The 26,425-nt window shown below is 36.4% G+C and overlaps 1 protein-coding gene across 9 annotated transcripts in view; it reads right to left on the bottom strand.

Moving 5' to 3' along the window:
• Positions 1–5,500: 5,500 nt before the first annotated feature.
• Positions 5,501–26,425, bottom strand: part of SCOC (short coiled-coil protein) — a 44,708-nt gene continuing 23,783 nt past the window's right edge. The window contains exons 1-6 of one of the 9 annotated variants that reach the window (XM_078002290.1): positions 14,615–14,686; positions 14,317–14,395; positions 14,017–14,129; positions 8,847–8,918; positions 8,387–8,470; positions 5,501–7,090 (exon numbers count right to left, since the gene is read on the bottom strand). In XM_078002290.1, coding sequence (XP_077858416.1) covers positions 6,948–7,090; positions 8,387–8,470; positions 8,847–8,868 — 249 coding nt within the window. In that variant the 5' untranslated portion in view covers positions 8,869–8,918; positions 14,017–14,129; positions 14,317–14,395; positions 14,615–14,686 and the 3' untranslated portion in view covers positions 5,501–6,947. Of the gene's footprint in view, positions 7,091–8,386; positions 8,471–8,846; positions 8,919–14,016; positions 14,396–14,555; positions 14,687–26,425 lie in introns of those variants that run through there. The other 8 variants (XM_078002293.1, XM_078002289.1, XM_078002292.1 and 5 more) reach the window with 8 other exon arrangements.

Genomic DNA, 26,425 nt, shown 5'->3' with positions numbered 1-26,425 from the left:
CTAACTACCTAGAGAACTTTCCACATGTTAGGTACGATTTTGGATTCCTTCATAGACGTACACATACCCCATCTTTGGGCAAGCCCTAAACTATTATAGGTTCCCATACAACTCCTTCCCCAGTAGGTAAATTTAGAACTTATGAATAAGGAAAATAAGTCTCTAGCTTCTGCTTTTACTGAAGGAAGCCAAACATAGCCACTAACACTATTCACTCCTTACTTCAAAGAGTGAATTGAGAAAGAAAATAAGTTATTTACTCCATTGTTATACTCTGAACTTCTATAAATTGGTGGTAGAAAATCTTAATACATAGTACTTAGCCATACTTTGTATTTATTTAATATGAACTGAACACATCTTGCAAGCATTCTCCCTCTCTAGCTCACCTTGCATTTGGAGTGTAATAACCCTAGATGAGAGTATTTCTGAAGGTAAACCACTACTTCAGGAGATAACTTCTTTTTTAATTTAATGAAAACCTTCTTGCCTGGGAAGATTCTTGCATGTGAACATTTTTCTCTAAAGACTCTTTAAAGCTTGGTTTTGTTTTATTTTGTTTTGTTTTGTTTACTTTCTTGGTTGCAGATTCATTTGTTTGGTTAAACTCCATAAGCTTGCAGTGGTAAAATTTGAGCAACTGAATTTGCCAAATCACTGCTAATTCCTGTGCACATACTCCTTTGTGGATGTACCATAACTGACAGGTTTAACAAAACTAAAACTCTAATGTGTAACCTGTACTATATCCATGCAATAGACAGTCTTTCTTAATAATCAAATGGCTTTTTCCTTTTACTCCCTAATCTGACTTTATTGTTCAAAATGACTTACATCTTATCCATAAAGGACAGAAATAGTGTATTTTGCTTTTCTTTATTTTAGTTTGCCTTTTCAGAGGCTTTTTAAGTTGATCAGTGTAAAGTAACGTCCCTTTTCTTGAATATTTTTTACTGATGGTCTTGCTTCCATTAATCATTTCTCCACGAAAACATCATGTTTCTAGAATTAGTCTTTTTGAGCTATCAGACCACATTTGGAGGAGAAACATGATGGAACTGCTTACATGTTAAAATGAACCACTAGAAATGAATTTAATGTATTTTAAAATTTCAGAATTCTAGTCCCTAAATGGTTTTGTATTTGTATTCAGTAGACACTATTCAGAATAGTTAAAACATAAATACATTATACTCTAGGCATCTGTGAACAATGTTTTGTTCTCTTTTCAATGTGGCTATATGTTCTAACTTTAGCAGGATTTAAAGATTATAAGATGGCTAAAGTAAGATAATTAAATCTTTTATATGTGATTTATTAAAACATAAAAGAATTTCTGCATACATTTCAACAATTTCTTCCCCCTCAAAAGTATATAACTCCCATGTATTTCCATAGTATGAGAGCTGAGTTTTGGAAAAAAAATTATCCCTTATTCTGAAAGGTCAGATATGAGGCAAATTGATGGGAAAGAGAATGCATGGAAAAGTAGGGTAGTTTAGAGAAGATGGGCAACATGACAACTGGAAAAATGGGCTTTTACCACCCAACATAGTTATCACATATTTTGTGTTTGTTAAATGAATACTTTTTGGTAAAATTTGGGGGTATTTCCAAGTTTTAATAGCACTTGATAAGCCATCTATAATGTATACATTTTAAAACAAGATACATTATAAAATTGATTACAATGAATGTACAACTTCAGCTTCTGTTGTCTCTCAACCCACCCTTTCATAGGTCCAAAGGCCAACGGCCAACATAAAGTCCTTGTTACAGTAAATGTGCCTTTTTTGTTTTGTTTTTGTTTTTTGAGGAGACAGAGTCTCACTCTGTCAATCAGGCTAGAGTGCAGTGGTACCGTAACTCACTGCAGCTTTGAACTCCTGGGCTCAAACAATCTTCCCACTTCAGTCTCCTGAGTAGCTGGGACTACAGGCAAGTACCACCATGCCTGGCTAATTAAAAAAAAATTTTTTTTTTGGAGAGACACGGTCTCACTATGTTGTTCAGGCTGGTCTCAAGATCCTAGGCTCAAGGAATCCCCTTGCTTTGGTGTCCCAAAGAGCTGGGAATACAGGTGTGAGCCACCACACCTAGCCTTGTAAATTTGTCTTTTAAATACCATTAATCTCTGATTTCAGTGAAATAAACTGCGGCTAGTTTTCTGATAAGAGTAAGAAGGAATTAAGTCTCTTCCAATTCTTAACCTTTCATATCTTCACATTATCTGTTCTTTCATGATTTACAAATGCTCTTAACAACTAATCCCTGGTATCCACTGGTAATAATTTTGGTTACATGCACATTGAAGAATCTGATGACAGCCACCACAGTGTTCAGGGAAAAACAAAATTTTTATTGGGCAAAGTAAAGAATGGCTTTACATTCTAAAGTTAAGATCAATTTCGCTTTTCTTTGGACAATAAAATTAATTTTAGATTTTATAATTCAACTATCATTTTTCGTTTACAAAAGGGACTAGATCACAGGGAATAGGGACAGGAATAGAGATACGATATTAACTGGTTGGAACTAAATGCATACATGATTTTGGTTACTTTTCTACAAAAGGTTTTGTTGCTACAATTCCATAACCAGAAATCTCTGAAAAGTGAAAGGTTTTTCCCAGCATTTTGGTAACAAAACTCACCTGGTAGCTGAGCCTGCCTTTCTCAGCAAGATTTTATATATATATAGTCTTTCTTTATCCTACTTTAATACTCATTTTGCTGCAGAAATGTTAATATACTTAATTATACGTGTTGTGCCAAACCATATTGGTGTCTGAGTCACAATATTTTATAAAATCTGAAAAACTCCAAATTCTAAAACATCTGGCCCTGCAAGTTTCAGACAAGGAACTGTGATTTGTAGTAACCTGCTGTGAGTCCAAAGGGAATATAAAGAGGACACATTTTGCATAGAATGGCAGTGTCAATATTGGGGAAATTCCTCCTGGGAAACAGTGGGGAAAATGGATGTCTTGAACTATTTGGGATGCTATAATAAAATATAGACTGGGTGGCTTGTAAACAACAAATGTATGTCTCAGTTTTGGAGGCTGGAAGTCTGAGATCAGCGTTGAGGGCCCTCTCCCAGGATGCAGACTGCTGTCTTCTATGTGGCAGAAAGAGAAATCTCTGAGGTCTCTTTGCATAAGGACACAATCCCATTCACGAGGGCTTCACCCTCATTACCTAATTATCTCCCAAAGGCCCCACTTCCTAATCACCTTGGGGTTAGGATTTCAACCTAAGAATTTTGGGAGGACACATTCAGTCCGTAACAAGGAGTATGCTGATTTTTCCCTACCAAATATTATTCTACCAGCATGTAAGCTAGGAGGTACTAAAGAAAAAACCATTCTGACACTTGTTAAAGCAGTAAAGAAGACTACTCAGGACTGTATGTGTTAAGACCATCATCCAATAAGGGAAAGAAACCAGGCTCAACTAACACAGCAAATACAGCTGAGGATTTATAGTCAATGAGCAGTGATGAGGTCAGTGTATGGAAAATTACTAAGTGGAGACATCAAGAGTAGGATGATTCTTGCCAGAGACAGTCCAGGTTGATGATCATGTTACTGAGGATGGGATTCTCTCTAAACTGATTTAGCAGGATTTCTGCTAAAACTGGACTAGTGAAAAAGAAGGCTCAAAGGAGCCTGTCTAAAATTTGGTCGAGTCTTTTCCAGAAGCTGGACACAGTCCCTGTGCACACTGTGTACCACTTATATTTCTAATGAAGAAATTATCCTGAAGTATTGCATAGCAAAAACTAAGTATATAGCATTAGCTTACCATTAACATGACAAGCAGTGGGGATATATTTTGACACCTACTAAGCTGATAGCTCTAGTTGGAAAAAGACAGAATGTTAAATGAATTGGCTATTCCTTGCATTCAGCAAGGTATCAAAAAATTTTGACATTTTCATGCAGAGATGGAAGGGAATAGACCAAGTTCAGATACAAGGAACCTCACAAAAGTAAGCCAATTGTTTCTGAAGTCTGAATAGTAGCAAAGGTTCAAAATTATTTTTGAGGTGTGGGAGACTGGGGGAAAGCCCATGAAGACTTCTCTACCAATTGTTAAGCCAGAGGAACCCAGCCTTGCAGTGATGATCTGCATGTAACATTCCCAGTGCAATCTTATTTTCAGGGATAATAAGATAGCCTCCTATCTTATTATAGGAGATAGCCTCCATTAAAGAAAGGCAAAAATAATACATACTTTGAGAATTTGGTCAAAAGCTTGGTTGTGGTTCCGTGGCATATGAGTTTTTAAGAGACTCATATTCCCAAGAAACATGAGCTTGGCCTTAAAATGGGCACCAAGTTCACACCAGCAGGAAGTGGACTGTCTTCACAATTCCCAGGGAGTGAACACCCAACCTCTACTTCCCAGGTAGCCATAGAAAATGGATAGGGAGTAAATTTCCAGAGGGGAAACCATGGAGTTCAACGAACAAGGGAGTCCCCTGCCAGAGATCAGAATCACAGTCGAATCAAAGTACTTCTCCACTACTAGGGACAAAATCTTCATACATCTCCCAGGAGCATTCCACAATTTTTGCATGTTTCCCTTTATTCCATTTTCCAAATTGAGACTTTTTATTTGGCCATCCTGTCCCCACTACATTATAAATGGGCAGCAGTAAGGGTGAGAGCAAATAATTTGTCTATCAGTTTAGAGATTGTCAGACTGTTAGAAGCCACATCTAAAGGGATGGACTTTTAATAGAGATTGTGAGCTGAATCACTAGCTGGATGAAGAGGGATTACTCTCTATGTAAGGGAAGATACTTAGCAGCACAAGAAGAGCTGTGGCTGAGGCTGCTAGTGGCCACCAAAATCTTGTATTTATAGCTGGAATATGGCTTCCCAGCCATGGACTACATTTCTCAGCTCCTCTTGTATCTAGATGTAACTAAGTCTCCACACCACTGGAATATAAGAAGATATATGAACCATTTCCAGGCACAGCCCATAAAACCTTGCATATGTACACTTCCATGCTCTTTTCCTGCAAATTAGATGAGTAATCACTAGAGTGACTTGAAAGCCATGATTTAAAATGGCAGCACCATCCTCAGCCAAAGTCCCTGAGTAACTGTGTGAACAAGGGCTGCTAGCCTGCAATGCTGACCTTGGAACCACTAGTTGGGAGAGAAACTTCTGTATTTATATTCTTTATCACTGGGTCTCTTGCTAAAGTAGCTTAGCCTACCCTAAAAAATACAACTTCCTTTTTCCCTGGAGATCTTGGATCCTTTGAGTGCTTTGCTTTTGTTCTCTAAATTAATGTTTAATATCTATGATATTTATATTGATAACCAGTTACAGTTTTATTAATAAAAATGTTATTCCCCTAAATAATCAGTAACTGTGTACTTAAATAAGATACACTATTCTGTGGCATTGAACAACCCTGGATACACCACTAAACCTAAATACCCCATTTACTTAGGTAACTATATCAAAACACACACAACCTCTGAAATAGCTTTTTATTAAACAGCAAAGCAGAACTGCAACACAATTCAAATGTCTGTAAATTAGGTCACAAAAGGGATGCAAAATGTTTGCAGTTTCACTATTATATATTCATACAGCTAAAGTCATTCATCAACTCTTACACCAATACATAAGATTATTCCATGATTAAAAGTAGCCCAAATCTAATAACCATAAGCTATATGAGTGGATCTCTTTTCATATTATAAGATTTTAGCATTACTTCCATTATTGATTTCCTTACCAAATGGAATCTACAAGCTAAATTTTTAAAAATTGTTAAAGGATGACTAAAACTCTTCAAACCCAGTAGCAGGGTTTACAGAAAATTCTAGAACAAGTGAGATAAAATACTGAGCAAGATAATAAGTATACATGTAAAACTCCCATTTTATTCACTATTCTAATACTAACACACTGTTACGGAATTTTGCAAAAGTTGACCTGCTGGGTACGAATCAACTTAGAGACCAAACTCTTTGTAACTGTTCTCATCCAGATGTGGCTTACACAAGGGTAGTCAAACTTAATTATATATATTTCCCAAAAGATCTACTCTGTGCCAGAGAAAACACAAATCTGGAGTGAAAATATTTGAAGTTGGTTACTACTGTTTACCAAGTACTTTTCCACCCTATTTCCATTTTTCCTCAAAATTTTCTATTTTAAACATACACATGACCAGAAATTATATATTTTCAGATAATACAAAATGAGTTATTTTGTGCAAAAAGAAGTTTTTAACAACAAATATTCTCAAGTTAATTCAGTTTCAAAGAAAAACCTTCATTTTTAGCCTCCATCTATTTCCAATTAATTAAAGAGACACTAGCATTCCTATCTTAATACTAAATACACAAATGACAAACCCTAGCTGAGACAGTATCTTATTTTGGTTGTTTCAACAATGAAAATACAGGTTACTCTCAGAGATGATTAACTATTAAAATTACTTTTACAAATGTGACACCAATTTTTTTCCTTAAGGGAAGGGAAATAGGAAGGAAGAGGCAAATGGAAAAGAGGCACAAGATGGTGGACAGGGTACATAAAGCTGTGCATTTAGTACATGATTTTAGTCACTTTTTCACAACATGGTGGTTATTTTCTTCTATATCTTACTAATCCTATAATAAAAGACGGTGCTAAACCTACAAATTCGATAAAACATTCATCTTTTAAGTTTCATAAATATATGCAATTCTAATTATAAAGTCTCTACAATACATTTGCACGTTTTCATAGACTAACATAATACACAAACTTATGGAAGCCTCCTGTTATTGTGTTATTTTTGTCTACATCTGACATTTTCTTCATAAATATTCAATGAAGCCACAAAGGTACTGTAACTTTTGGAATCTATCCAAGTTTTAAAGAAAAAATGATCAGCAGCAATTCCATAAAACAGAAGGGTGTCAATCCCTTACTTTCTTTTGCTTTTTGTGTCAGTTGTTTGAAAAACACTAGAAGCTGACATGAGGTTTTCTATATATTGTCCAAGAACTTGGTTTTCTGATTTTAGCTTCAGATTTTCTTCCTTAACTGCATCTACTCTTGCGGAGAGATCTTTATAAAAAATAAAAATGCCCATTATCAATATAACAAAGACAATGATTCCATATTACAAAATTCTTAGGATTCATTCTTAAAAGAGGTAACACAATCCTTAAATTTTAAGAATTCAGATTTTAGAGACAGCAAGGTAAACAAACTGAGTGCAGATTAGTAGACAAATTCCTAAAAATACTTCACATTAGGCTAAATGTTATTCTTTGTAAATAGCATTAATGTTGCGTAGTTAATTTTCAAAAACTTTGTTTTTAAAATGTGAATTCTGGTTCACATTTTATGTCTTATCAACATAAAACCATAACATCTTTACTAGAAATGTTTAAGATATATATCAGATTAACACAATTGAATTCATATACTGAATACAGGCAGTCAGTTTCCAAGCAACTGATCATCTTGTAACATTATCAAGACATTCAACACATGCAGTTCCTGATGATCATATAAGAAGTTAATTCTGGCTGGGCATGGTGGCTCACGCCTGTTATGCCAGCACTTTGGGAAGCCAAGGCGGGTGGATCATGAGGTCAGGAGTTTGAGACCAGCCTGGCCAACACAGTGAAACCCTGTCTCTACTAAAAATACAAAAAATTAGCCAGGCGTGGTGTCAGGCACCTGTAATCTCAGCTGCTCAGGAGGCTGAGACAGGAGAATCGCTTGAACCCAGGAGGCAGAGGTTGCAGGGAGCCGAGATTGCGCCATTGCACTCCAACCTGAGCGACGGGAGTGAAACTCCATCTCAAAAAAAAAGAAAAAAAAAGAAAGAAAGCTAATAGGGAAGTCACAGATGACTTTTATTAACTCTGTAAAATGTAAGTCAGTGGTAGGTTCTGAGTGACATGATCTGCTCACTGTGGCACCAAAAACACAACCACTTAATTTCATTAAAACTCAAAAGATGTTTCAGTGTTAGTATTAATTTTATGCAAGACTTAGAAAATGAAAAAATTCAGGTAAATTCCTTTTTAATCTCCAAGGCTAATACATTATTTCTACTTTAAAACAAGCTTTATTAAAGCGGACTTAGTAACACATTGTGGGGACTTAAAAGGGAGTCTCACACTAGCCAGCATTATGTTAGGCTTTAAAGAGGGAAGCATAATAACACCATTTGACTTGACTGAAGTGTATCTGTTCTTTAAACTACCAAAGCAGGAAGATCATATATATATAAACTTTGAAGTTCATTCTTTTAAAAAATTATACATTCTAACAAAATTTAGCAATATAAATGCTTACAAGTTAAATTAATTGGCTGTCATTCAAACAAACTACAAAATGCAAGCTAACCTTCAAGTGTGTGTTGGAGTTCCAACACTTGATTAATAAGTCTTGTTTTTTCCTCCAGTTCCACCTGATTTTCAGCATCAACTGCTGTAATATAAAGGTTCAAATTTACTATTAATTAACATTAGGTACTATTTGTGTAGAGTAGCACTTAAAAATCTGCAAAATGTTTTATATTCATTCTTACTTGACTTATACAAGAGCCCTGTGAAATAAAATGTTGTATCCCCAAACTGCAGATAAGGACACCAAGGTAAAGAAGATAAAAATAACTTGCCAACCTCTCATAGCTAAGGAATGAAAGCTGCTTTGGTTGGTCCTTTCTGACACTAGATGAGATATAAATAAGGAATTAGCCAAGATCCAACTCTTCTAAACATTGTTTCTCTGCCCTTTCCATTGCTTAATAAAGCAGAACATCCACAAAACCAGGAGTATACAAAAAAGAAAATGAAGAACATACCATCCATGTCAGCATTCATCATCTTGGGCAACAAACTTTTGTGCCTTGGATACAAAATCCTTGATGAATGGTCTACAATAAGAAAAATTTAGAAATATAGATACACACAGCAATAAAATATAAGCCTATTTTTCAAAGGAGGATGATTTTGTTAAATATGACATAGCAGGACTTTTCATATGCTTTACTATTTTTAAGAATAAAATAAATGCCTAATAGGTAAATAAGCAAAGGATATAAATAGTTTGAGTGAGAGAAAATGTTAAGCTTCTTGATAATCAAAAAATACATAAATATCACCGTATAATTATTATTTTTTAAAGGAGGTAATGATCAGTACTAGCAAAGAGTTACAGAAAAACAAATACGCAAACATTGGACACAACTTTTAAATATGTACTCTTTTTGGAAAGCAATATGATAATAAGATTCATAAAAACATTTAAATATTTTTTAACTAAGTATTTTATTCTTGGAAATTTAGGCTAAGGACAATAATGCAAAGAAAGTTATATACATAAAAATCACTTCAATCTTATTTACAACCAAGTCTCAGAAACAACATAACTGCCCACTCAAAGTCTGGTAAATTACAGTTGTGATTTTCTTTTTAAGAAGATATATTTTTATTTATTTATTTATTTATTTATTTAGAAATGGGGGTCTCACTATGTTGCCCAGTCTGTATTAAACTCCCAGACTCAAGCAATCCTCCCTCCTCAGCCTCCTGAGTACAGTTATAATTTCTAATAGAGTGGCTACTGAAAATAATTATGACTACAGTACATGAAACAATGTGTATAAAACTGTATATTCACTGATGTAAATTATATGAAATATACATAAATATGCATAAAAAACATGAAAATGAAAAAATGCTCTGAAATTAAGGATGATAGTATGGATGAGGACAAAATTTTCAAATATTCTTCATTAAAGTATTGCTTTACATACACTTTAATATTTTACAAATAAAATTCAAAAGAAAAATTACTATTTAGACCATCTAAAATAGTAATATGGAATAAATGAAAAAATGTCCATTCATCAGCTCCTGGTCAGGGTAAAATCAAAACAGACTAATCAGGATGTAAATAAGTAAATAAATACTAACATTTTATTATTCCAATAAAGACTTCTAAATATTAGAACAAAAAATTTCTATAAAACATGTTCTGCTCCATTGCTAACAATCATTTCATTCAATGTGTTCAAAATATAGTAAATAATGTTACCAGATTATCACTGAAAACAGATTTGTTACCCAATCTAATCTACTACATTGAAGCGACCTAGACTTGTCAGTGTTATTCTTTCAACAAATATTTATTTAATATCTTCTATGCCCAAGGCATTGTTATGCCTCCATATCTTAAACAGTAGAAAGCAGACCTATTAAATAAGGATATCTACATACTAGAACTAGAATCACAATAAAGAGGTATCAGTGTATTACACATTCTCTCACAGCTTCTGTTAATACAAATCTTGTTTACAGATACTAACATGAAATTTGAAAATGCCCAGTGAACATCTACATAAATCTTGTTACATTTCAGATACTAACATGAACTTCAAATTAAAGTGCCCAGTGTACATATACACAAACTTCAAGTTTATAGTTCAAGTAAGATAGCACTCACTAGTCTAGAAAAAAATATGTAGGGCTGGGAGCAGTGGCTCACGCCTGTAATCCCAGCACTTTGGGAGGCCAAGGTGGGCAGATCATGAGGTCAGAAGATCGAGACCATCCTGGCTAACATGGTGAAACCCCATCTCTACTAAAAATACAAAATAAAATTAGCTGGGCGTGGTGGTAGGCGCCTGTAGTCCCAGCTACTCAGGAGGCTGAGGCAGGAGAATGGCGTGAACCTGGGAGGCGGAGCTTGCAGATCACACCACTGCACTCCAGCCTGGGCAACAGAGCGAGACTCGTCTCAAAAAAAGAAAAAAATATGTAATATCCCTTGCATAACATTTATTAAATAATTAACTACAAATGGTATACAATTAATGATGCTGAATAAAGCGACTCCAAGTCTTCTAGCATCTTTCCCCTTATCTAAAACCGCACTTAAAGTTGCTCTGCCCGACCTCTTTCTCACATGGTTTCTCAGATTCTCTGCATTTCAGATTATTAAAATGTTTCCAATAATTTTTTTTTAAAAGTTATTCGACCTACTGTAGTATTTAAAGACCACACTCCAAAAACTATTCCTCTCCATTGAATCAACATGTCTCTTATAATTGAAGAGTGTTAGTGAAAACTTGATTTGATATTTCCCTGACAGAGAAGCACACTTGTAACCAGGTGCTCCAGTCACTCTCTTTTCATACCATTTCAACCACTGATCTGGCTGAAAGAGGTCTGAGTGAGATGAGAGAGGCAACAACCAAAAGCAAAAGTGATCGTGGGAGTGCTCAGCAGGAGTAAGCTGCAATTTGGCAACTGTATTTGCTAAATAATAAATTAAAGGTGCTTCAAATTTCTCATATCCAATGCTTTTAAGGCTACAGCTGGAACATATTTTCATGATAGCTAAGAAGAGTTATAAGATATACAAGCCAAAGCAACAGATAATCAGAGAATGACACAGCTGATTTTGAAGTCAGATATAATAGAGTGATTGGGAAGTCTTCTTTTGCTTATGTTTCAGACTAATACTTAAATTAAACCAAAAAGTTTGCAAAAGCACAAGTGTTCCAAACTCACCAATATAAGACGTAAAGAAAAAGAAGCCAGTTTCTGAAATTCTGACCACATATAATCCAAACAATAGAAAACCTATGCGTGGTTTAGCAACAGTGACTTCATCTTAAAAAGTAAAAGAAAATAAAAAGCAGAAAAACAGGGTGGAGAGGGCTTATTAAAGGAAAAATTACTCTCACACTCAAGATTGGGGCAAAGGCAGGAGCACAAAAGTAGTGCCACAAGAACAGTGCTATAGGATATACAACGCGAGAGAGTACAATTCACACCACAGTCTATGTAAGATTGCACCCCAAGTGTTGTACAGTGCAAAACCTGCCCACTGTATCTGGCAGCCCTGGGCATAAGGGCATTACTCTTTAGTACAGTGAACCACAGCATTACCTGCTGCCTCTCCACAACAAAAGAACAAGAAGCAATTGTATTTTATCGTGATGAGATCAAATAGACCCACCTCAAAATGCTACTATTGTATTAATATATATTCAAAGTCTTTCAGTAGATTTAGGGCAATAAACTGATTTGTTTTACATATGAGATCAAAAGACTTGCTGAGTTCTTTATGTCAAAGTATTTTAGCCACGGATTTTTTCTTTTAAAATAGTATTGATCCTCAAACTGCCCAAAGTCTACATTTAACACAGTACTACATCATAATAGGTACTTAATACTGAGTTTTTCAACTTTTTCAACTATAAAATCCTTTTTTACCTATAGTTGCTATAACATCAATCTAATTCCATGTCAAATATGCTCTTAAAAGTTCACTTTCAACTCCTTCTACTCCTGCATATAAACACAAATCTGATGAAAAACGAGAAAATTCAGACCAAGTCTGCTGAAGCATGGGAACACTGAAATGAATTTGGGGTGCTGAGGCTGCTGTGCCTATCCTAAATCACCTTAACCCAGAAATGGATATGGTTCGCTGAGATTCTTCAGCTCTGATGTATGCCTAGGTCAGACCTTTTAAAGGTTTCTCAAAAATCACAGTAAATTTGGGTATCTAGCCTTGGTTAGTGGAACGGAATCTAGAATTATTTTTTGATTATTTAAGTCCAGGAGGCAGAACGCAGAGAGAATACAAACCAGGAAATGTGGCAAACATTAGGACAAGATGCATTTAATTAAATAATTTTTGCCATGCACACACACCTGTGACCAAAGACGCGCATCTTACCAAATATTCCCCTATCTTCTTTTATAGTATCTCTAATAGTATACAATATCCACAATATCACTCTCCTCGAGAGGCAGTTTGGCACGATGATTAACAACATGAACTCAGATTACCTGGATTCAAATCCTAGCTCTGCAACTTATAAGCTCTGGAACCTTGGGCAAGGTTAACACCTCAGCCTTAAGTTTCCTCATTTGTAAAATGCGGATAATAACCATACGTATCTCATGAGTTTGTTATGAGAATGAGTGGATACAAGGTGTTTGCAACAGTACCTAGTACATAGTAGGTATTCAATAAATGTCTGCTATTATCTTCTCTACCTTTTAGCTCTCATTTGGGCAACAAAAAGAATTTAAAGAAAACCATCTGGTCCAGCTGCTTCATTTTACAGATAAATCAAGGCCAAAGACAACAATGGCTTACTGAAGACCACAGAAGTAGTCAGCAACAGGGCCAAGACTACAACAAATGCCCAAGTGTTTTTTCCACCATTTCACCACAGCTGTTGTCACATCTGAGACTGCAGATTTTGAGACCTTTTTCTAATATCCGTCCATCTTCAGTCACTCAACTTTTCTGCATCTAAAATTGATTTCACCATCTGTCATACTAGAGAACTAGCAAGACTGCTAAAATAGTATCTTCGTGCATTAATGTGCTAAATGCTTTGCATATGTTATTTCATCAAATCAACAGAAGGAAATTGCAATTTACAGATATGGACACTAAATTTCAGAAAGGCTACATATCTTTCACAAAGGCTGTTTCAGAGGTTTCACAGCCAATGTCTCTACCAAGAATTTGAACCCAGGTCTAACTTCACCGTCCACGCTTTTTCCATTATGCAATGGAAGAAACTTTAATATGGCCCTAATCTTAAGTTTGCCAAACATTTTGCTACCACTGATGTCAAACTCCTCTGAAATCTTTACTAACCAAATCAAGATAAACCCCATTCCCTTTAGGCTACGTCAACTTCAATATAATTTGTCTGTTCAGCTCTGTTCAAGTTCTGCTTTGACTTGTCCTGGTTAAATAATCCAGTTTTTCCACAAGATCAAGGAATTGTTTGGCCAAATGAGGATGTAAACGGAAGCTATACTCTTAAGAGGATGGCTAGCTACACTGATTTTAATCAGGGATACAGGTACCAGAATACATGGGCATAGCTTTGGGTCCTGGGGCATAGACAGCGTGTTGGGAACACCTGGAATGGCATCTGTCCTTATTGTTGCGTAATAGTCTGAGGTTGACACATTGTATAACAGAAGCCTTGCCTTTCAGGAATGTATCCTCTTTCTCCTTTCCAAACCTTACTTCCCAAAACTTGTTCAGCAGGACTCTGGGGAGAAGACGATTCACCAACAAACCCAGGTGCCGCTTTCGCCGCCTGGAAAGACGTTCCAATCCTTATTTTACGGCTCACTAGGCTCCTTCCCCACCTTGGCCTCCCCTCCCAACTCTCAGGCTCTTGCAGAGCAGCCACGGGCAGGTCCAGGCGAGCCAGGTCCCATTCCACCCAAACGCCCCTCCCGCAGTCCAATTCCAGAGCTGGGGGCTGCAAAGCGGCTCCCGACCCAGAAGCTGCGGGGAGAAACCTGCACGATGTCTGCGTCAGGGACCGCGAGAGGCCCTTCTCCCAAAGAACGCCTGGGCCTGACAACGAAAACAGGAGAAAAAGAGGTTGCGCAGGGGTTCTGCAGGGAGCCAGGCCTCCGCCGCCCACCAGACGCCCAGGCCCAAGACCGCTCCTCCCGGGCCCCCGGTGCGCATGGCCGCGTCCAGCCCGCCCCGCCCTCCAGGCTCTCGGAGGTACCAAGGGTGTAGGTCTAGTCGCCTGGGGCCAAGCCCTCTGCTGCCCAGGACGGCCCTCACCTTCCGCTCGAGGCGCCGGGAGAGGGAGCGATCAAGCAGACACCTCAGGCCGGGACACTTGAACCAACTGACGCCGGCAGCTCCGCCCACTCCGCCCACAGAATGTGCGTGAGAAGAATCCCGCCCCGTCCCGGCACCCCGCCCGCCAATCACGACTCGAGGAAACACGCCTGCGCATTAGCTGCCCGCCGCCCCCAAGTCGTCCAATCTCAAAGCACAGGACACTGACATCCAATCAGGATTGAGGTCGCTGTGGGCGGGACCTGGAAGAGCGACAGCCAATGACAGTAAAGAAGGAAGCTGCGCCGCCCTGGTGAAGTGGCTCATCGTGTCTCTTAGGAAACCTTGAGAATTGGAGTGAGAATCCCAGTGTGGAAAATCAGGAGAAAGGTTGGTATGAGCGACAGAGAAGTCATTCAAGTTCAAGAAAAGAGCGTTTGCGAACCGAGCAGAGAAAGTCAATGCGACACCGTGGTTCCTCAATTCTAAAAGCAGACTTTTTCATATTTTTCTTATTTCCGAAATCGGAAAGCTTATAGTTGCGCTAGTGGAATGTTCCTCTCCTCACGCCCCTCCTCCCAAACTATTATTAAATCTGTAGTGCGTGGCAACTTAATATTTTAGAATTGAGAAAATACCCTAGTGGTACTGAGGCGTAGCATTTTCGCTCACCTTACCCCGTTGGAGCCTCACAGCAACCCACAGAAAGGAACTGAAGCCTGAGCGTGAATAGGTTTCTTGCTCAAGGTCACACATACGGTATCAAGTGTAGAGTGTTCTTCGTGACACTGCTCATCGTAATCTAGCACTTGACACAAAGAGGCATCCTGCTTTAATATTCGTTGAGTACAAAGCAGACATCCACAGCAATGCATTATTTTGGCTTTGGCACAGTCTCCTGAACTGTAGAGACAAGCCTTATGTCTCCCTGTTTCTTGACTTTTTACTTCTGGCACAGTTTGCTGACACATCGCCTTAATCATTTTAAGAGCTATATAAAGAGATCTTCCATTCACTGTTTTGAGAACTGCACATTTGGCTGAGATTACAATACTCAATTTGAGGACATTTACTAGAATGCAGTGTAGGAGCTAAATAAATGAAAAAACTCCAACATAAATCTAATAGGAGTGCCAAAAAAGAGACACTAGAGAGAATGGATGCAGGCAGTATTCAAAGAGTAATAACTAAGAACTTTCCAAGATTGTGGATTATTTGAATTTTCAGTTTCAAGAAATACTTATTCTTGAGCAGGATTGATATAAAGAATTCTCTGCAATGGTGAAATTGCAGGACACCAAAGATCAAGAGAAACTATTAAAGCAACTTTTTGCTAGAATAATATTTTTAAATGTTTTTAATTGTAGTGAAATATACATAGAATAAAATTTACCATCTTAACCATTTGTAACTTAGTAGTATCAGATACATTCCACATCGATGTTCAACCAATCTCCAGAACCAATCTCTCTTTTTATCTTGCCAAACTAAAACTCTATACCTATTAAACAGCAACTCTCCATTTCCTACTCCCCTCATCCTCTGGCAGTAATCATCTTACTTTCTGTTTATCAGTTTGACTACTCTAGGTACCTCACGTGAGTGGAATGATACAGAATTTGTCCTTTTGTGACTGGCTTATTTCATTTAGCATAATGCCTCAGGGTTCATCCATGTTATAGTATATTGCAGAACTTCCTTTTTTAAGGCTGAATAGTTCTATATATCATTTATTATGTGTATTATACCACATTTTGTTTATTCATCTATCAGTGGACACTTAGGTTGCTTCCTCCTTTTGGCTATTGTGAATAATACTGCTGTGGACATGGGTGTGCAAATGTCTCTTTGAGACCCTCTTTTCAGTTCTTTTGGATATACACCTAGAAGTGTGCATTAATTTGTGCTGAATCATATGGTAATTCTATTTTAAAGCAACTTTTTAAAAACTGGTATTGACATAAGAATAGACAAAAAGAAAATTAGAAAAAACAAAAAGGATACCTGGAATTTGGTATATAATAAAGATGTCTGGTGAGGAATAACTGTTTCTAAGGTTGTGGGAAAAAACTATTATTCATTACTTGGGAATGTAAATTAGTACAGTAACTGTTCATAGGATATAGAAGACACAAATTTTATTGGTTCTAGTTAAATTGGCTATTTATATAAAAATAAGAAATTCGATCCTGATACAACAGAAATAAAACTAAATTCCAAATGAAATAATGACCCAAAATGTGAGAAACAAAACTCTAAACTTTTAGAAGAAAAGCATATGTCTTTATGATATCACCATAGGGAAGAAACAGCATGATTCATTAAGGAAAGATGGAAAATATTATTTTAAAATTTAGAAGTTTTACAAACAGAAGAGAAGCCATCTCTAATCAAGTTAAAAACAAGCCACAGGTTGGCAGAATATAGTAAAACTCTGAAAATATAAAGAATTCAGACACATCAATAAGAAAAAGACAACTCAAGATAAATATATTCAAATAACATAAGTAGGCCACTTACAGAAGAGGAAAACTCAATGGCCAGAAAGATTTTTTTAAAAATGTTTACCTTCACTAATAATTAGGTAAAATAATGTTAAAACAATTAGATAAAGGGGCATATTCATCAAGAAGACGCAAAATCCTAACCACAGTGCTAAAAAATAGCAATGAATCAAAAATTAATTGAATTCAAACAGTTCATTACTTCCTGCTCTGCAATTTGTAAAACAAGTATACAGAAAATCTAAGTATACAGAACTCAGGTCCCAAACTTTTCAGTATATTAGAATCACCTGGGAATCTTTTAATTATTCTAGTGAACAGACCACACCTCAAAATAAATTACAATCTTAAGGAGTGAGATACAGGCATTAGTGTTTTTGAAAGCTAAGAAGCTGATTTTGAAAAAAGGCTGGCAAATTTCTGAACTATTGATATAGAAGACCTGAACAATCCTATCAGCCAACTTGACCTAATGGACGTTTGTAGAACATTCCACCCAATAACTGAAGAACACACTTTCTTTAATAGACTCCACTGTGTATCATCAAACAAATCTCAGCAAATTTAAAATAATTGAAATAATAAAAATTATTGTCTCTACCCAGAAAGGAATTAAGCTAGAAATCAGTCACAGAAAGATATTTGTAAATCCCCAAATAGTTAGAAATCTAACTATGTACTTCTAAACAAACCATGGGTCACACACAAAAAAATTAGAAAGTAATTTTAAACTAAAATGTAAACATATCAAAAGTTGTGAGATGCAGCTAAAGTAGTGCTTAGAGGGAATTTTTTTTTTTTTTTTTTACCATTAAATGCTTATATGAGAAAAAAAGGTTCCAAATCCAGAATCTAAGCATTCATTTTAAGATATTAGGAAAAGAAAAATAAATTAAACTCAAAGCAAGCACATAGGAGAAAATAATATAGAGCAAAAAATCAATCCTATTGAAAATCATAAAACAATAGAAAAAATAGTAAAACAAAAAGGCGGTTCTTTTAAAGGAATAATAAATGTTAAAACTGTAGGCAGACTTATCCAGGAAAAAAAAAGGAGAGGGGCACCACAAATAACCAATATCAAGAATAAAAGCAGGGACATATTATAGATACTGAAGCCATTAAAAGGAATATTATGAAAAATCTTATGGCAATAAATTTGATAATTTAGGTTTTCACAGTGGTACCGAGGTAATTCCATGGGAATAGATAGATTATTATTTTCAACAAGTGTTGCTGGAACGAGTTGATATCAATATGCAGGAAAAATGAATATCAAGCTCTACCTCACAGCATACACAGAAATGTTAATTCAAAATAGACCAGAGTCGAAAACATTAAAGCCAAAATTATAAATCTTCTGGAAGAAGACAGAGAAGAAAACCTTCATCCCCTTGGTGTTGGCCAAATTTTTTGAGATGGGTCACAAAAAACAATATAAAAAAAATTTAAATAATTGAACTTCATAAAAGTTGAGGTTTTCTGCTCTCTGTAAGACATCATAATGAAAATGAAAAGATAATTCACAGGCTTGAGAAAAACCATAGTCACAATACGTTAACAAATGACTTGAATTCAGAATATCTAAGAGCTATTTCAATCAATAATAGGAAAACATTCCAAAAATACAGAAATACTAGCCAGCAATTAGAAAGGAATAAATTTCTGAGATATACATAAGAACAAGCTTGTTGGTAATAAGTGAATCTAAAATATTTATGTTGAATGAAAATAACCAGATACAAAAAGTACAGACTTTATTGTTTTCTTAATGTAAAGTTCTGGAGCAGATAAACCTTATCAGTTGTGACAGAAATCAGATCAGTGATTGCCTGGGGTGGAAGTTGAGAGGAGGGCTGACTCAAAGGAGCATGATGGGACTGTTTGGGGCAATGGAAATGTCCTATAATATCTTGACTGATTGGTGTGGTGATTACACAGTGTATGTGAATGTCAAAAGTCGTCTTCCATAACTTAAAATGTGTGCATTTGATAGTAATTTTTCCTCAATAAAATTGATCATTTTTTAAAAATGAGAAGACTAGTGTATTAGGGTTCTCTAGAGAGACAGAACTAATAGGATATATATATATATATATTTGTAGAATATATATATTTGTAGAATATATATATCCTATTAGTCATATATATATATATTTTATATATATATGTGTGTAAAGGGGAATTTATTAAGTAGTATTAACTCATACAATCACAAGTCCCACAATAGGCTGTCTGCAAGCTGAGGTGAAAGGAAGCCAGTCCAAGTCCCAAAAACTGAAGAACTTGGAGTCCAATGTTCGAGGACAGGAAGCATCCAACATGGGAGAAAGATGTAGGCTGGGAGGCTAAGCCAATCTAGCCTTTTCACGTTTTTCTGCCTGCTTTATATCCTGGCCACACTGGCAGCTGATTAGATGGTGCCCACCAAGATTAAGAGTGGATCTGCCTTTCCCAGCCCACTGACTCAAATGTTAATCTCCTTTGGCAACACCCTCACAGACACACCCAGGATCAGTGCTTTGCATTCTTCAATCCAATCAAGTTGACACTCAGTATAACCGGCAAGAACTAGCCATGATTTTTTCAGAGTCTACAATGCCCTAGGTATGCTACATGTGTTGTTTTATACTTAGTCCTCAAACCATCCAGTCAGCTATGTATTATCGATTCCATTTTACAGGTAGGAAATAAAGGATCAAAGACAGTCTTGTCCAATATCATAAAGCTAGTGAATATAGTCTGAATTCAAACCTATCTTTTTATTTGTAAAATGAGTATCATAATACCTGCTTTACTGAACTGTTACTAGGATTGCTAGAATTAAATAAAAATAAATAACTGCAAAGACTCCAAATTGAAATTACTTTAGAACCACCATCCAAAGAAGGTGGGTTGGAACTTGGAGCCTCAACCTAACCAACTCATGTTTCTACTAAATTAAAAATATCAACATTCTCCATAGGATTTAAACAGGACCCAGGGACTTATAACATAATAGTCAGAATATTCAGGATCTAATTCACAATTATTCTGCTTATGAAAAACCATGCAAATCTCAATTCCCGTGAGAGTAACAACAAATACCAACAGTGAGATAACACAAATGTTAAAATTATCTGCAAATGATTTTAAGCAGCCATTACAAAAATACCTGTGTAAGCAATCATGAAAAATCCCAAGATAGAAATGATAATTGAAAGTATGAATAACATAAATAGAAGATATAAATAAAAACCAAATGGAAATTTTTAAACTGAAAAATAATATAATTATTTAATTACATTTTTAAATTTTAATGAAATTTAAAACTGTCTGCAAAGAATCAGTGGCAGGATGGAGATGAAAGAGGATTTAGTGAATTTGATAATTTCAGTAGAAATTATCCAATCTGAACAACAGAGAGAAAAATTATTGAAACAAAAAATGAACAAAACCTCAGGAATCTGAGGGCCAAAAAAGATCTAACATTTGAGTCATCAGAGTCCCAGAAAGAAAGGAAAAATAGTATTGTACTGAAAAATGTTTGAAGAAATAAACGTTTTCCAAGTATGGCAAAAGACAATCTCATAGGGAAAAAGTTTCATTAAGAAAATGTATTAAAAGGCCCTAGGGGGAGGGGTATAGTTAAAAAGATTACTAGAAACAGTTATCTAGACTCTGAGCATCAATGTTACTAACATCACAAAGAGAGACAGATATCATTTACTTTCTAATGGAAAATGAATATACCATCACCTGTGAAAGTCTGATTAAAAAAAATTGAAGCCTGACTTGATCAAGCCCATAAATTATCAATTTAACAGGAAATACAGAGAACTGATAAATATGTCAAATCTACCACCTGCATAAAATTATCAAAATCCAGCTATGAGGCTGGGTGCGGTGGCTCACGCCTCTAATCTCACCACTTTGAGAGGCCGAGGTGGGGGGATCACCTCAGGTCAGGTGACCAGCCTGGCCAACATGGCAAAAACCCATCTCTACTAAAAATACAAAAATTAGCTGGGTGTGGTGGTGGGCACCTGTAATCCCAGCTACTTGGGAGGTTGAGGCAAGAGAATCACTTGAATCCAGGAGATGGAGGGTGCAGTGAGCCAAGATCATCATGCCACTGTACTCCAGCCTGGTGACAGAGTGAGACTCCATCTCAAAAAAAAAAAAAAAAAAAAAAAAAAAAATTCCAGCTATGCAAAACACTACAGGACACAGATTTTAAAAACAAAACAAACAAAACCCTTTTCTTTACCAAATAAATTGCACTTCCCTATAAATATATACACCTAGTATGTACCACAAAAATTTTTTTTTAAATGAAAAAATAAATTGCACTGGGGGAAAAGAAGTGAAAAGGAAACTTGTAGATTAAAGACATTTAAAATATGTAAACCAAAAATAAAATTATAAGCACCCCCCCAAATATCTGAATGGACCCCTCAACCAAGGGCATTCCAAAGTTAACCTGAAAAGCTAGTTCAGGCCATGATATGAAGGGGTTCAGACATGCCTCATTATACCCTTCTCCCTTTTAGAATTCAGGAAAAGTCGACCAGCATTAACATCAACAGAGACCTGAAGTCTGATAAGAAACATTTACAATTGGCCGGGCATGGTGGCTCAAGCCTGTAATCCCAGCACTTTGGGAGGCTGAGGCGAGTGGATCACAAGGTCAGGAGATCGAGATCATCCTGGCTAACACGGTGAAACTCCGTCTCTACTAAAAATACAAAAAAATAGCTGGGCGTGGTGGCTGGCGCCTTTAGTCCCAGCTACTCAGGAGGCTGAGGCAGGAGAATGGCGTGAACCTGGGAGGCAGAGCTTGCAGTGAACCAAGACCAGCCTGGGCAACAGAGCAAGACTCCGTCTCAAAAAAAAAAAAAAAAGGAAACATTTACAATCTATTCTCTCTGCAGCCTGCTACCTAGAGGCTTATCTGCATGATAAAACTTTGGTCTTCATAATCGTTTATCATTTTAGCCCATACATTCCTTTCTATTGATTCCAGGTCTTTAGATAATAACTTAACTCTTTCAACCAATAGCCAATCAGAAAATTTTTAAATCTACCTATAAGCTGGCAGTCCCCACTTTGCATTGTCCTGCCTTTCCAGATGGAACCAATGTACATCTAATGTGTATTGACTGATGTATTATGTCTTCCTCAAAAGTAAAAAAGCAAGCTGTACCCCGATCACCTTGGGAGCATATTATCAGGACCTCCTAAGGCTGTGTTATGGGCACGTCCTTAACCTTGGTGAAATAAACTTTCTAAATTGATTGAGACCTGTCTCAGATACTTTTGGTTCACAAATACGTATTTTAAAAATAGACAGAAAAACCTATGGTTTATTTTGGATGCACCTTTGGATGATAAAACTATTTTTAAAATGCAAAAAAATGATTGCCATAAGATAGGATATAGTTATTTTAGAGTGTTTACCTTTTTCAAATTCCAGAACCAAATTATGTTTGCTAATTTAAACTTTAAAATAAGTCTTTAGAAACTCTATCTAAAAAAGATAACATACAAAAAGATAACTATTAGAGAGTAATATATCTTTCACAAGATGTTCAAATTTGATAAAACAGTGTTGCTGATCATTAAGATGTACCTTAAATGATTAGGGGGAAAAAACCCACCTTGAAATGACCAAAAGATGCCTAAAAGAATAGTACATGTAAGTGGGTATAAAAAAAAAGTTGAAATTTTGACAAACTGATCATGAAATAAACATTCATTAAACTACATATTTATTTTATTAAACTACATATTTATTTTATACAGGTTCTACATTTGTATTATATTTTTCAATAAAAATGGTTTTAAAAATTACTTGGCCATAAAAAAATTCCCTCTTCTGGGTCGGGCGTGGTGGCTCACGCCTTTAATCCCAGCACTTTAGTGGGCGGATCACCTGAGGTCAGGAGTTCAAGACCAGCCTGACCAACATGGTGGAACCCCATCTCTACTAAAAAATACAAAATTAGCCAGAAGTGGTGGTGCATGCCTGTAATCCCTTGGAAGGGATTACAGAAAAGGCTCAGGTAGGGGAACCGTGAATTATGTATTCATCTTGCGCTCAGCAAATCGGCACTTTACATAAGATAGGGTGAACATGGAGTAGTTACCTATGGAGATATTTAACCTTTTGTCTGTAGCTATCTGCTTAGGAACAGAAGGAAAGGCAGCTCTTGCATGACTCAGCTTTCAGCTTATTTTCAGCTTTCAGACTTGGGACGCTGAGGCAGGAGAATTGCTTGAATCCAGGAGGCAGAGGTTGCAGCGAGCCGAGATGGCGCCATTGCACCCCAGCCCGGGCAACAAAAGCGAAACTCCGTTTCAAAAAAAAAAAAATCCCTCTTCTGAATATGGAAAGGCTATAAGTAGAAATAGAAACCACTGAAATTGCATAGAAATATTTAATTATAAGGTGAACATTCATGTGACCTGAACTATGTGAATATTGATAATATAGTTCATCTAAACAAAGGCACAAAATTAAAATTTTTTCATAGAGAATGGGGGAAGTCCTAATTGAAAACTGTACAAGGCAACGTATTATGTGGGGGAAGAAATGATAAATAATGAAACAGAGAACTTCCAAGATCTTTTTGATGTTCCAGTCTGGCGCACACTCATTGTGCACATACAAGCTGCTATTTTATCTTAAGTAATTAGAGGCTTCTAAACATACTGTGGATATTTTAAGGTGAAATATGCTAAATGGAAGCATTTTTTATAACTTTCAAGTATAACCAGGTGTGTTCTCTGATGCTTTAAGCTCATTAATTTGCAAAACATGTTTCATTTCATTCCTAAATAAGAACTCACATTTTCCTTTTTACTCATTTTTTTCACTTGAAAGGTTATTGAATTCATTGGAGAATGCTGTTCTGAATTTGGTGAGTAAAGAATATAACCTATTTGTTAAAACTTGATTTCAAAACTAGACGTAACTGTATACTACAGACTAGTATACTATACTCAACAGTATACCATATAGCTATTTGGTAAATTAAGGTGTTCATGTATACTTTTCTCAAGATTATAATTTCTGATAATAACCAAGAGTAAACAAATTTGATCAGTCATTTTCATTTATTTGTTCAATAGGCAGAGGAAATGTAAGAAATTACCCATGTACTTTTAGAGTTTCTCAAGCAAGAATTGCAAAGGATTTCAAGGTCCTTATGGAATCAACCTTTGGACTTTAACATGAAAACAGAAATAGTTAGGAATGATTCTGTGCAGTTTCGGTGCTGTGAAAGGAGAATAAAAACTCAAGACTCCAATTCACTCTGCCAGAAGGAAAAAAAATAAGCTGAAAGCTGAGTCATGCAAGAAGCTGCCTTTCCTTCTGTTTTTAAGCAGATAGCTACGTATAAAAGGTTAAATATCTCTATAGGTAGCTACTCTATGTTCACCCTATCTCATGTAAAGTGCCGATTTGCTGCGCACAAGATGAATACGTCATTCACCATTCCCCTACCTGCGCCTTTTCTCCAGTGACATGTAGATTACTATACCCTCGCTCTTCCCTCTCCAGCCCACTTTTCCCCTTTAAATACTGAAGCTCTCAAAGTCATCCTTGGATAAAGGACAGACCACAGCCTGTTTCTCTGATTCTGTGTTCTTTTCTTCCACGTGTGTCCTTAACCTTGGCAAAATCAACTTCTAAATTGATTGAGACCTATCTCAGATACTTTTTGGTTTACAGTCCTTATTTTTCTCTAGATAATATTTTCAATTAGCATTTCCCCCAGAATTGGTATTTATACCTCTGGTTGTACAAGATGAATTTTTTAAAATAGTTACATGTTTATTTTATTATAATATGAATAATACAACTAATTCTCAATTCACAGATGTTAACATGTTGCTTAGAATAAAGCTAGGTTCAAAACTGATTTTAATTAAATGGTTAATTTAATGTGGCAAAAATCATGATGTTGGTATGCAAATGACTGGTTCAGAAAACTCTGATCTACCAACAATGTGACAAACATTGGTTTGAAGAAGAAGAAACCTGGGTTCTTGCTCTGGCTCAGCCTAGATTCAATTCATTCCATTCTTTACTCATTTAAAAGTTTAGTTTTGTGTCTATCGTGAGCTAGATATTATGCAGCATTCAAATATTTGAAATTAACCATCAGACTGCGGGGAGTTAGTCACTTTCCTGTCCACCCCTGTTTCCTCAAGTGAGGGCTTGGAAGAGAGTTCATTTAGCTTCTTAACATGGTGTAAAATAACATTAAGAACTTTATCAAACAACACTACCAGTGAGTTAGAGTGAATGGTTCCCCAGATTTAAGAGTCAATCTTTGCTGGTAAGATTGTGTCTGACCATCCAGCTTTTGGCACTCTGCCTGTCACAGGTTCTCAAAGTGTATTTCCTGAGTGAGTTGTCATTGAGCCACCTCATTCCAGCATTTGTGATTTTGTGATTCTGTGATTCTCTAAACACGAATCTATATTTTCAGTCATGTCAGCTGGGTACATGTTCACTAAAATTTTATAAAAATAATCTGGCTTTAGGCTGGGCACGGTGGCTTACGCCTGTAATCTTTGGGAGGCCGAGGCGGGTGGATCATGAGGTCAGGAGATCAAGACCATACTGGCCAACATGGTGAAACCCTGTCTCTACTAAAAATACAAAACTTTGCAAGGCATGGCAGTGCGCACCTGTAGTCCCAGTTACTTGGGAGGCTGAGGCAGGAGAACTGCTTGAACCCAGTAGGTGGAGGCTGCAGTTAGCCGAGATCACGCCACTGCACTCCAGCCTGGGCAACACAGCAAGACTGCATCTCAAAAAAAAAAAAAAAAAAAAAAATCTGGCTTTAAAATCAGGATTAATCATATGTGTCTGGAATGATAAAGGAGATTCTGTTTTTAACAAGCATAAAGTAATTCTCTGAAGAGCATAGAAGTCAGGGTTACAGTGATAACTAATACTTTTATTTATTTATTTATTTATTTATGAGAAAGGGTCTTACTCTGTCACCCAGGCTGGTGTGCAGGGTCTTGCTCTGTCACCCAGGCTGGAGTGCAGTGGTGCAATCTTGGCTCACTGCAACCTGCACCTCCCGGGTTCAAGTGATTCTCCTCCTCAGCCTCCCGAGCAGCTGGGATTACAGGTGCCTGCCACAACCACCAGGTAATTTTTGTATTTTTAGTAGAGATGAGGTTTCACTATGTTGGTCAGGCTGGTCTCGAACTCCTGACCTCAAGTGATCCACCCACCTGGGCCTCCCAAAGTGCTGAGATTACATGCGTGAGCCACCATGCCTGGTCGATAACTAATATTTTA

This window comes from Macaca mulatta, chromosome 5, assembly GCF_049350105.2.
Source record: "Macaca mulatta isolate MMU2019108-1 chromosome 5, T2T-MMU8v2.0, whole genome shotgun sequence".
Classification (NCBI taxonomy): domain Eukaryota; kingdom Metazoa; phylum Chordata; class Mammalia; order Primates; family Cercopithecidae; genus Macaca; species Macaca mulatta.
Note: the sequence above shows the minus strand (reverse complement) of the source record. Positions and strands in the feature narration are given on the sequence as shown.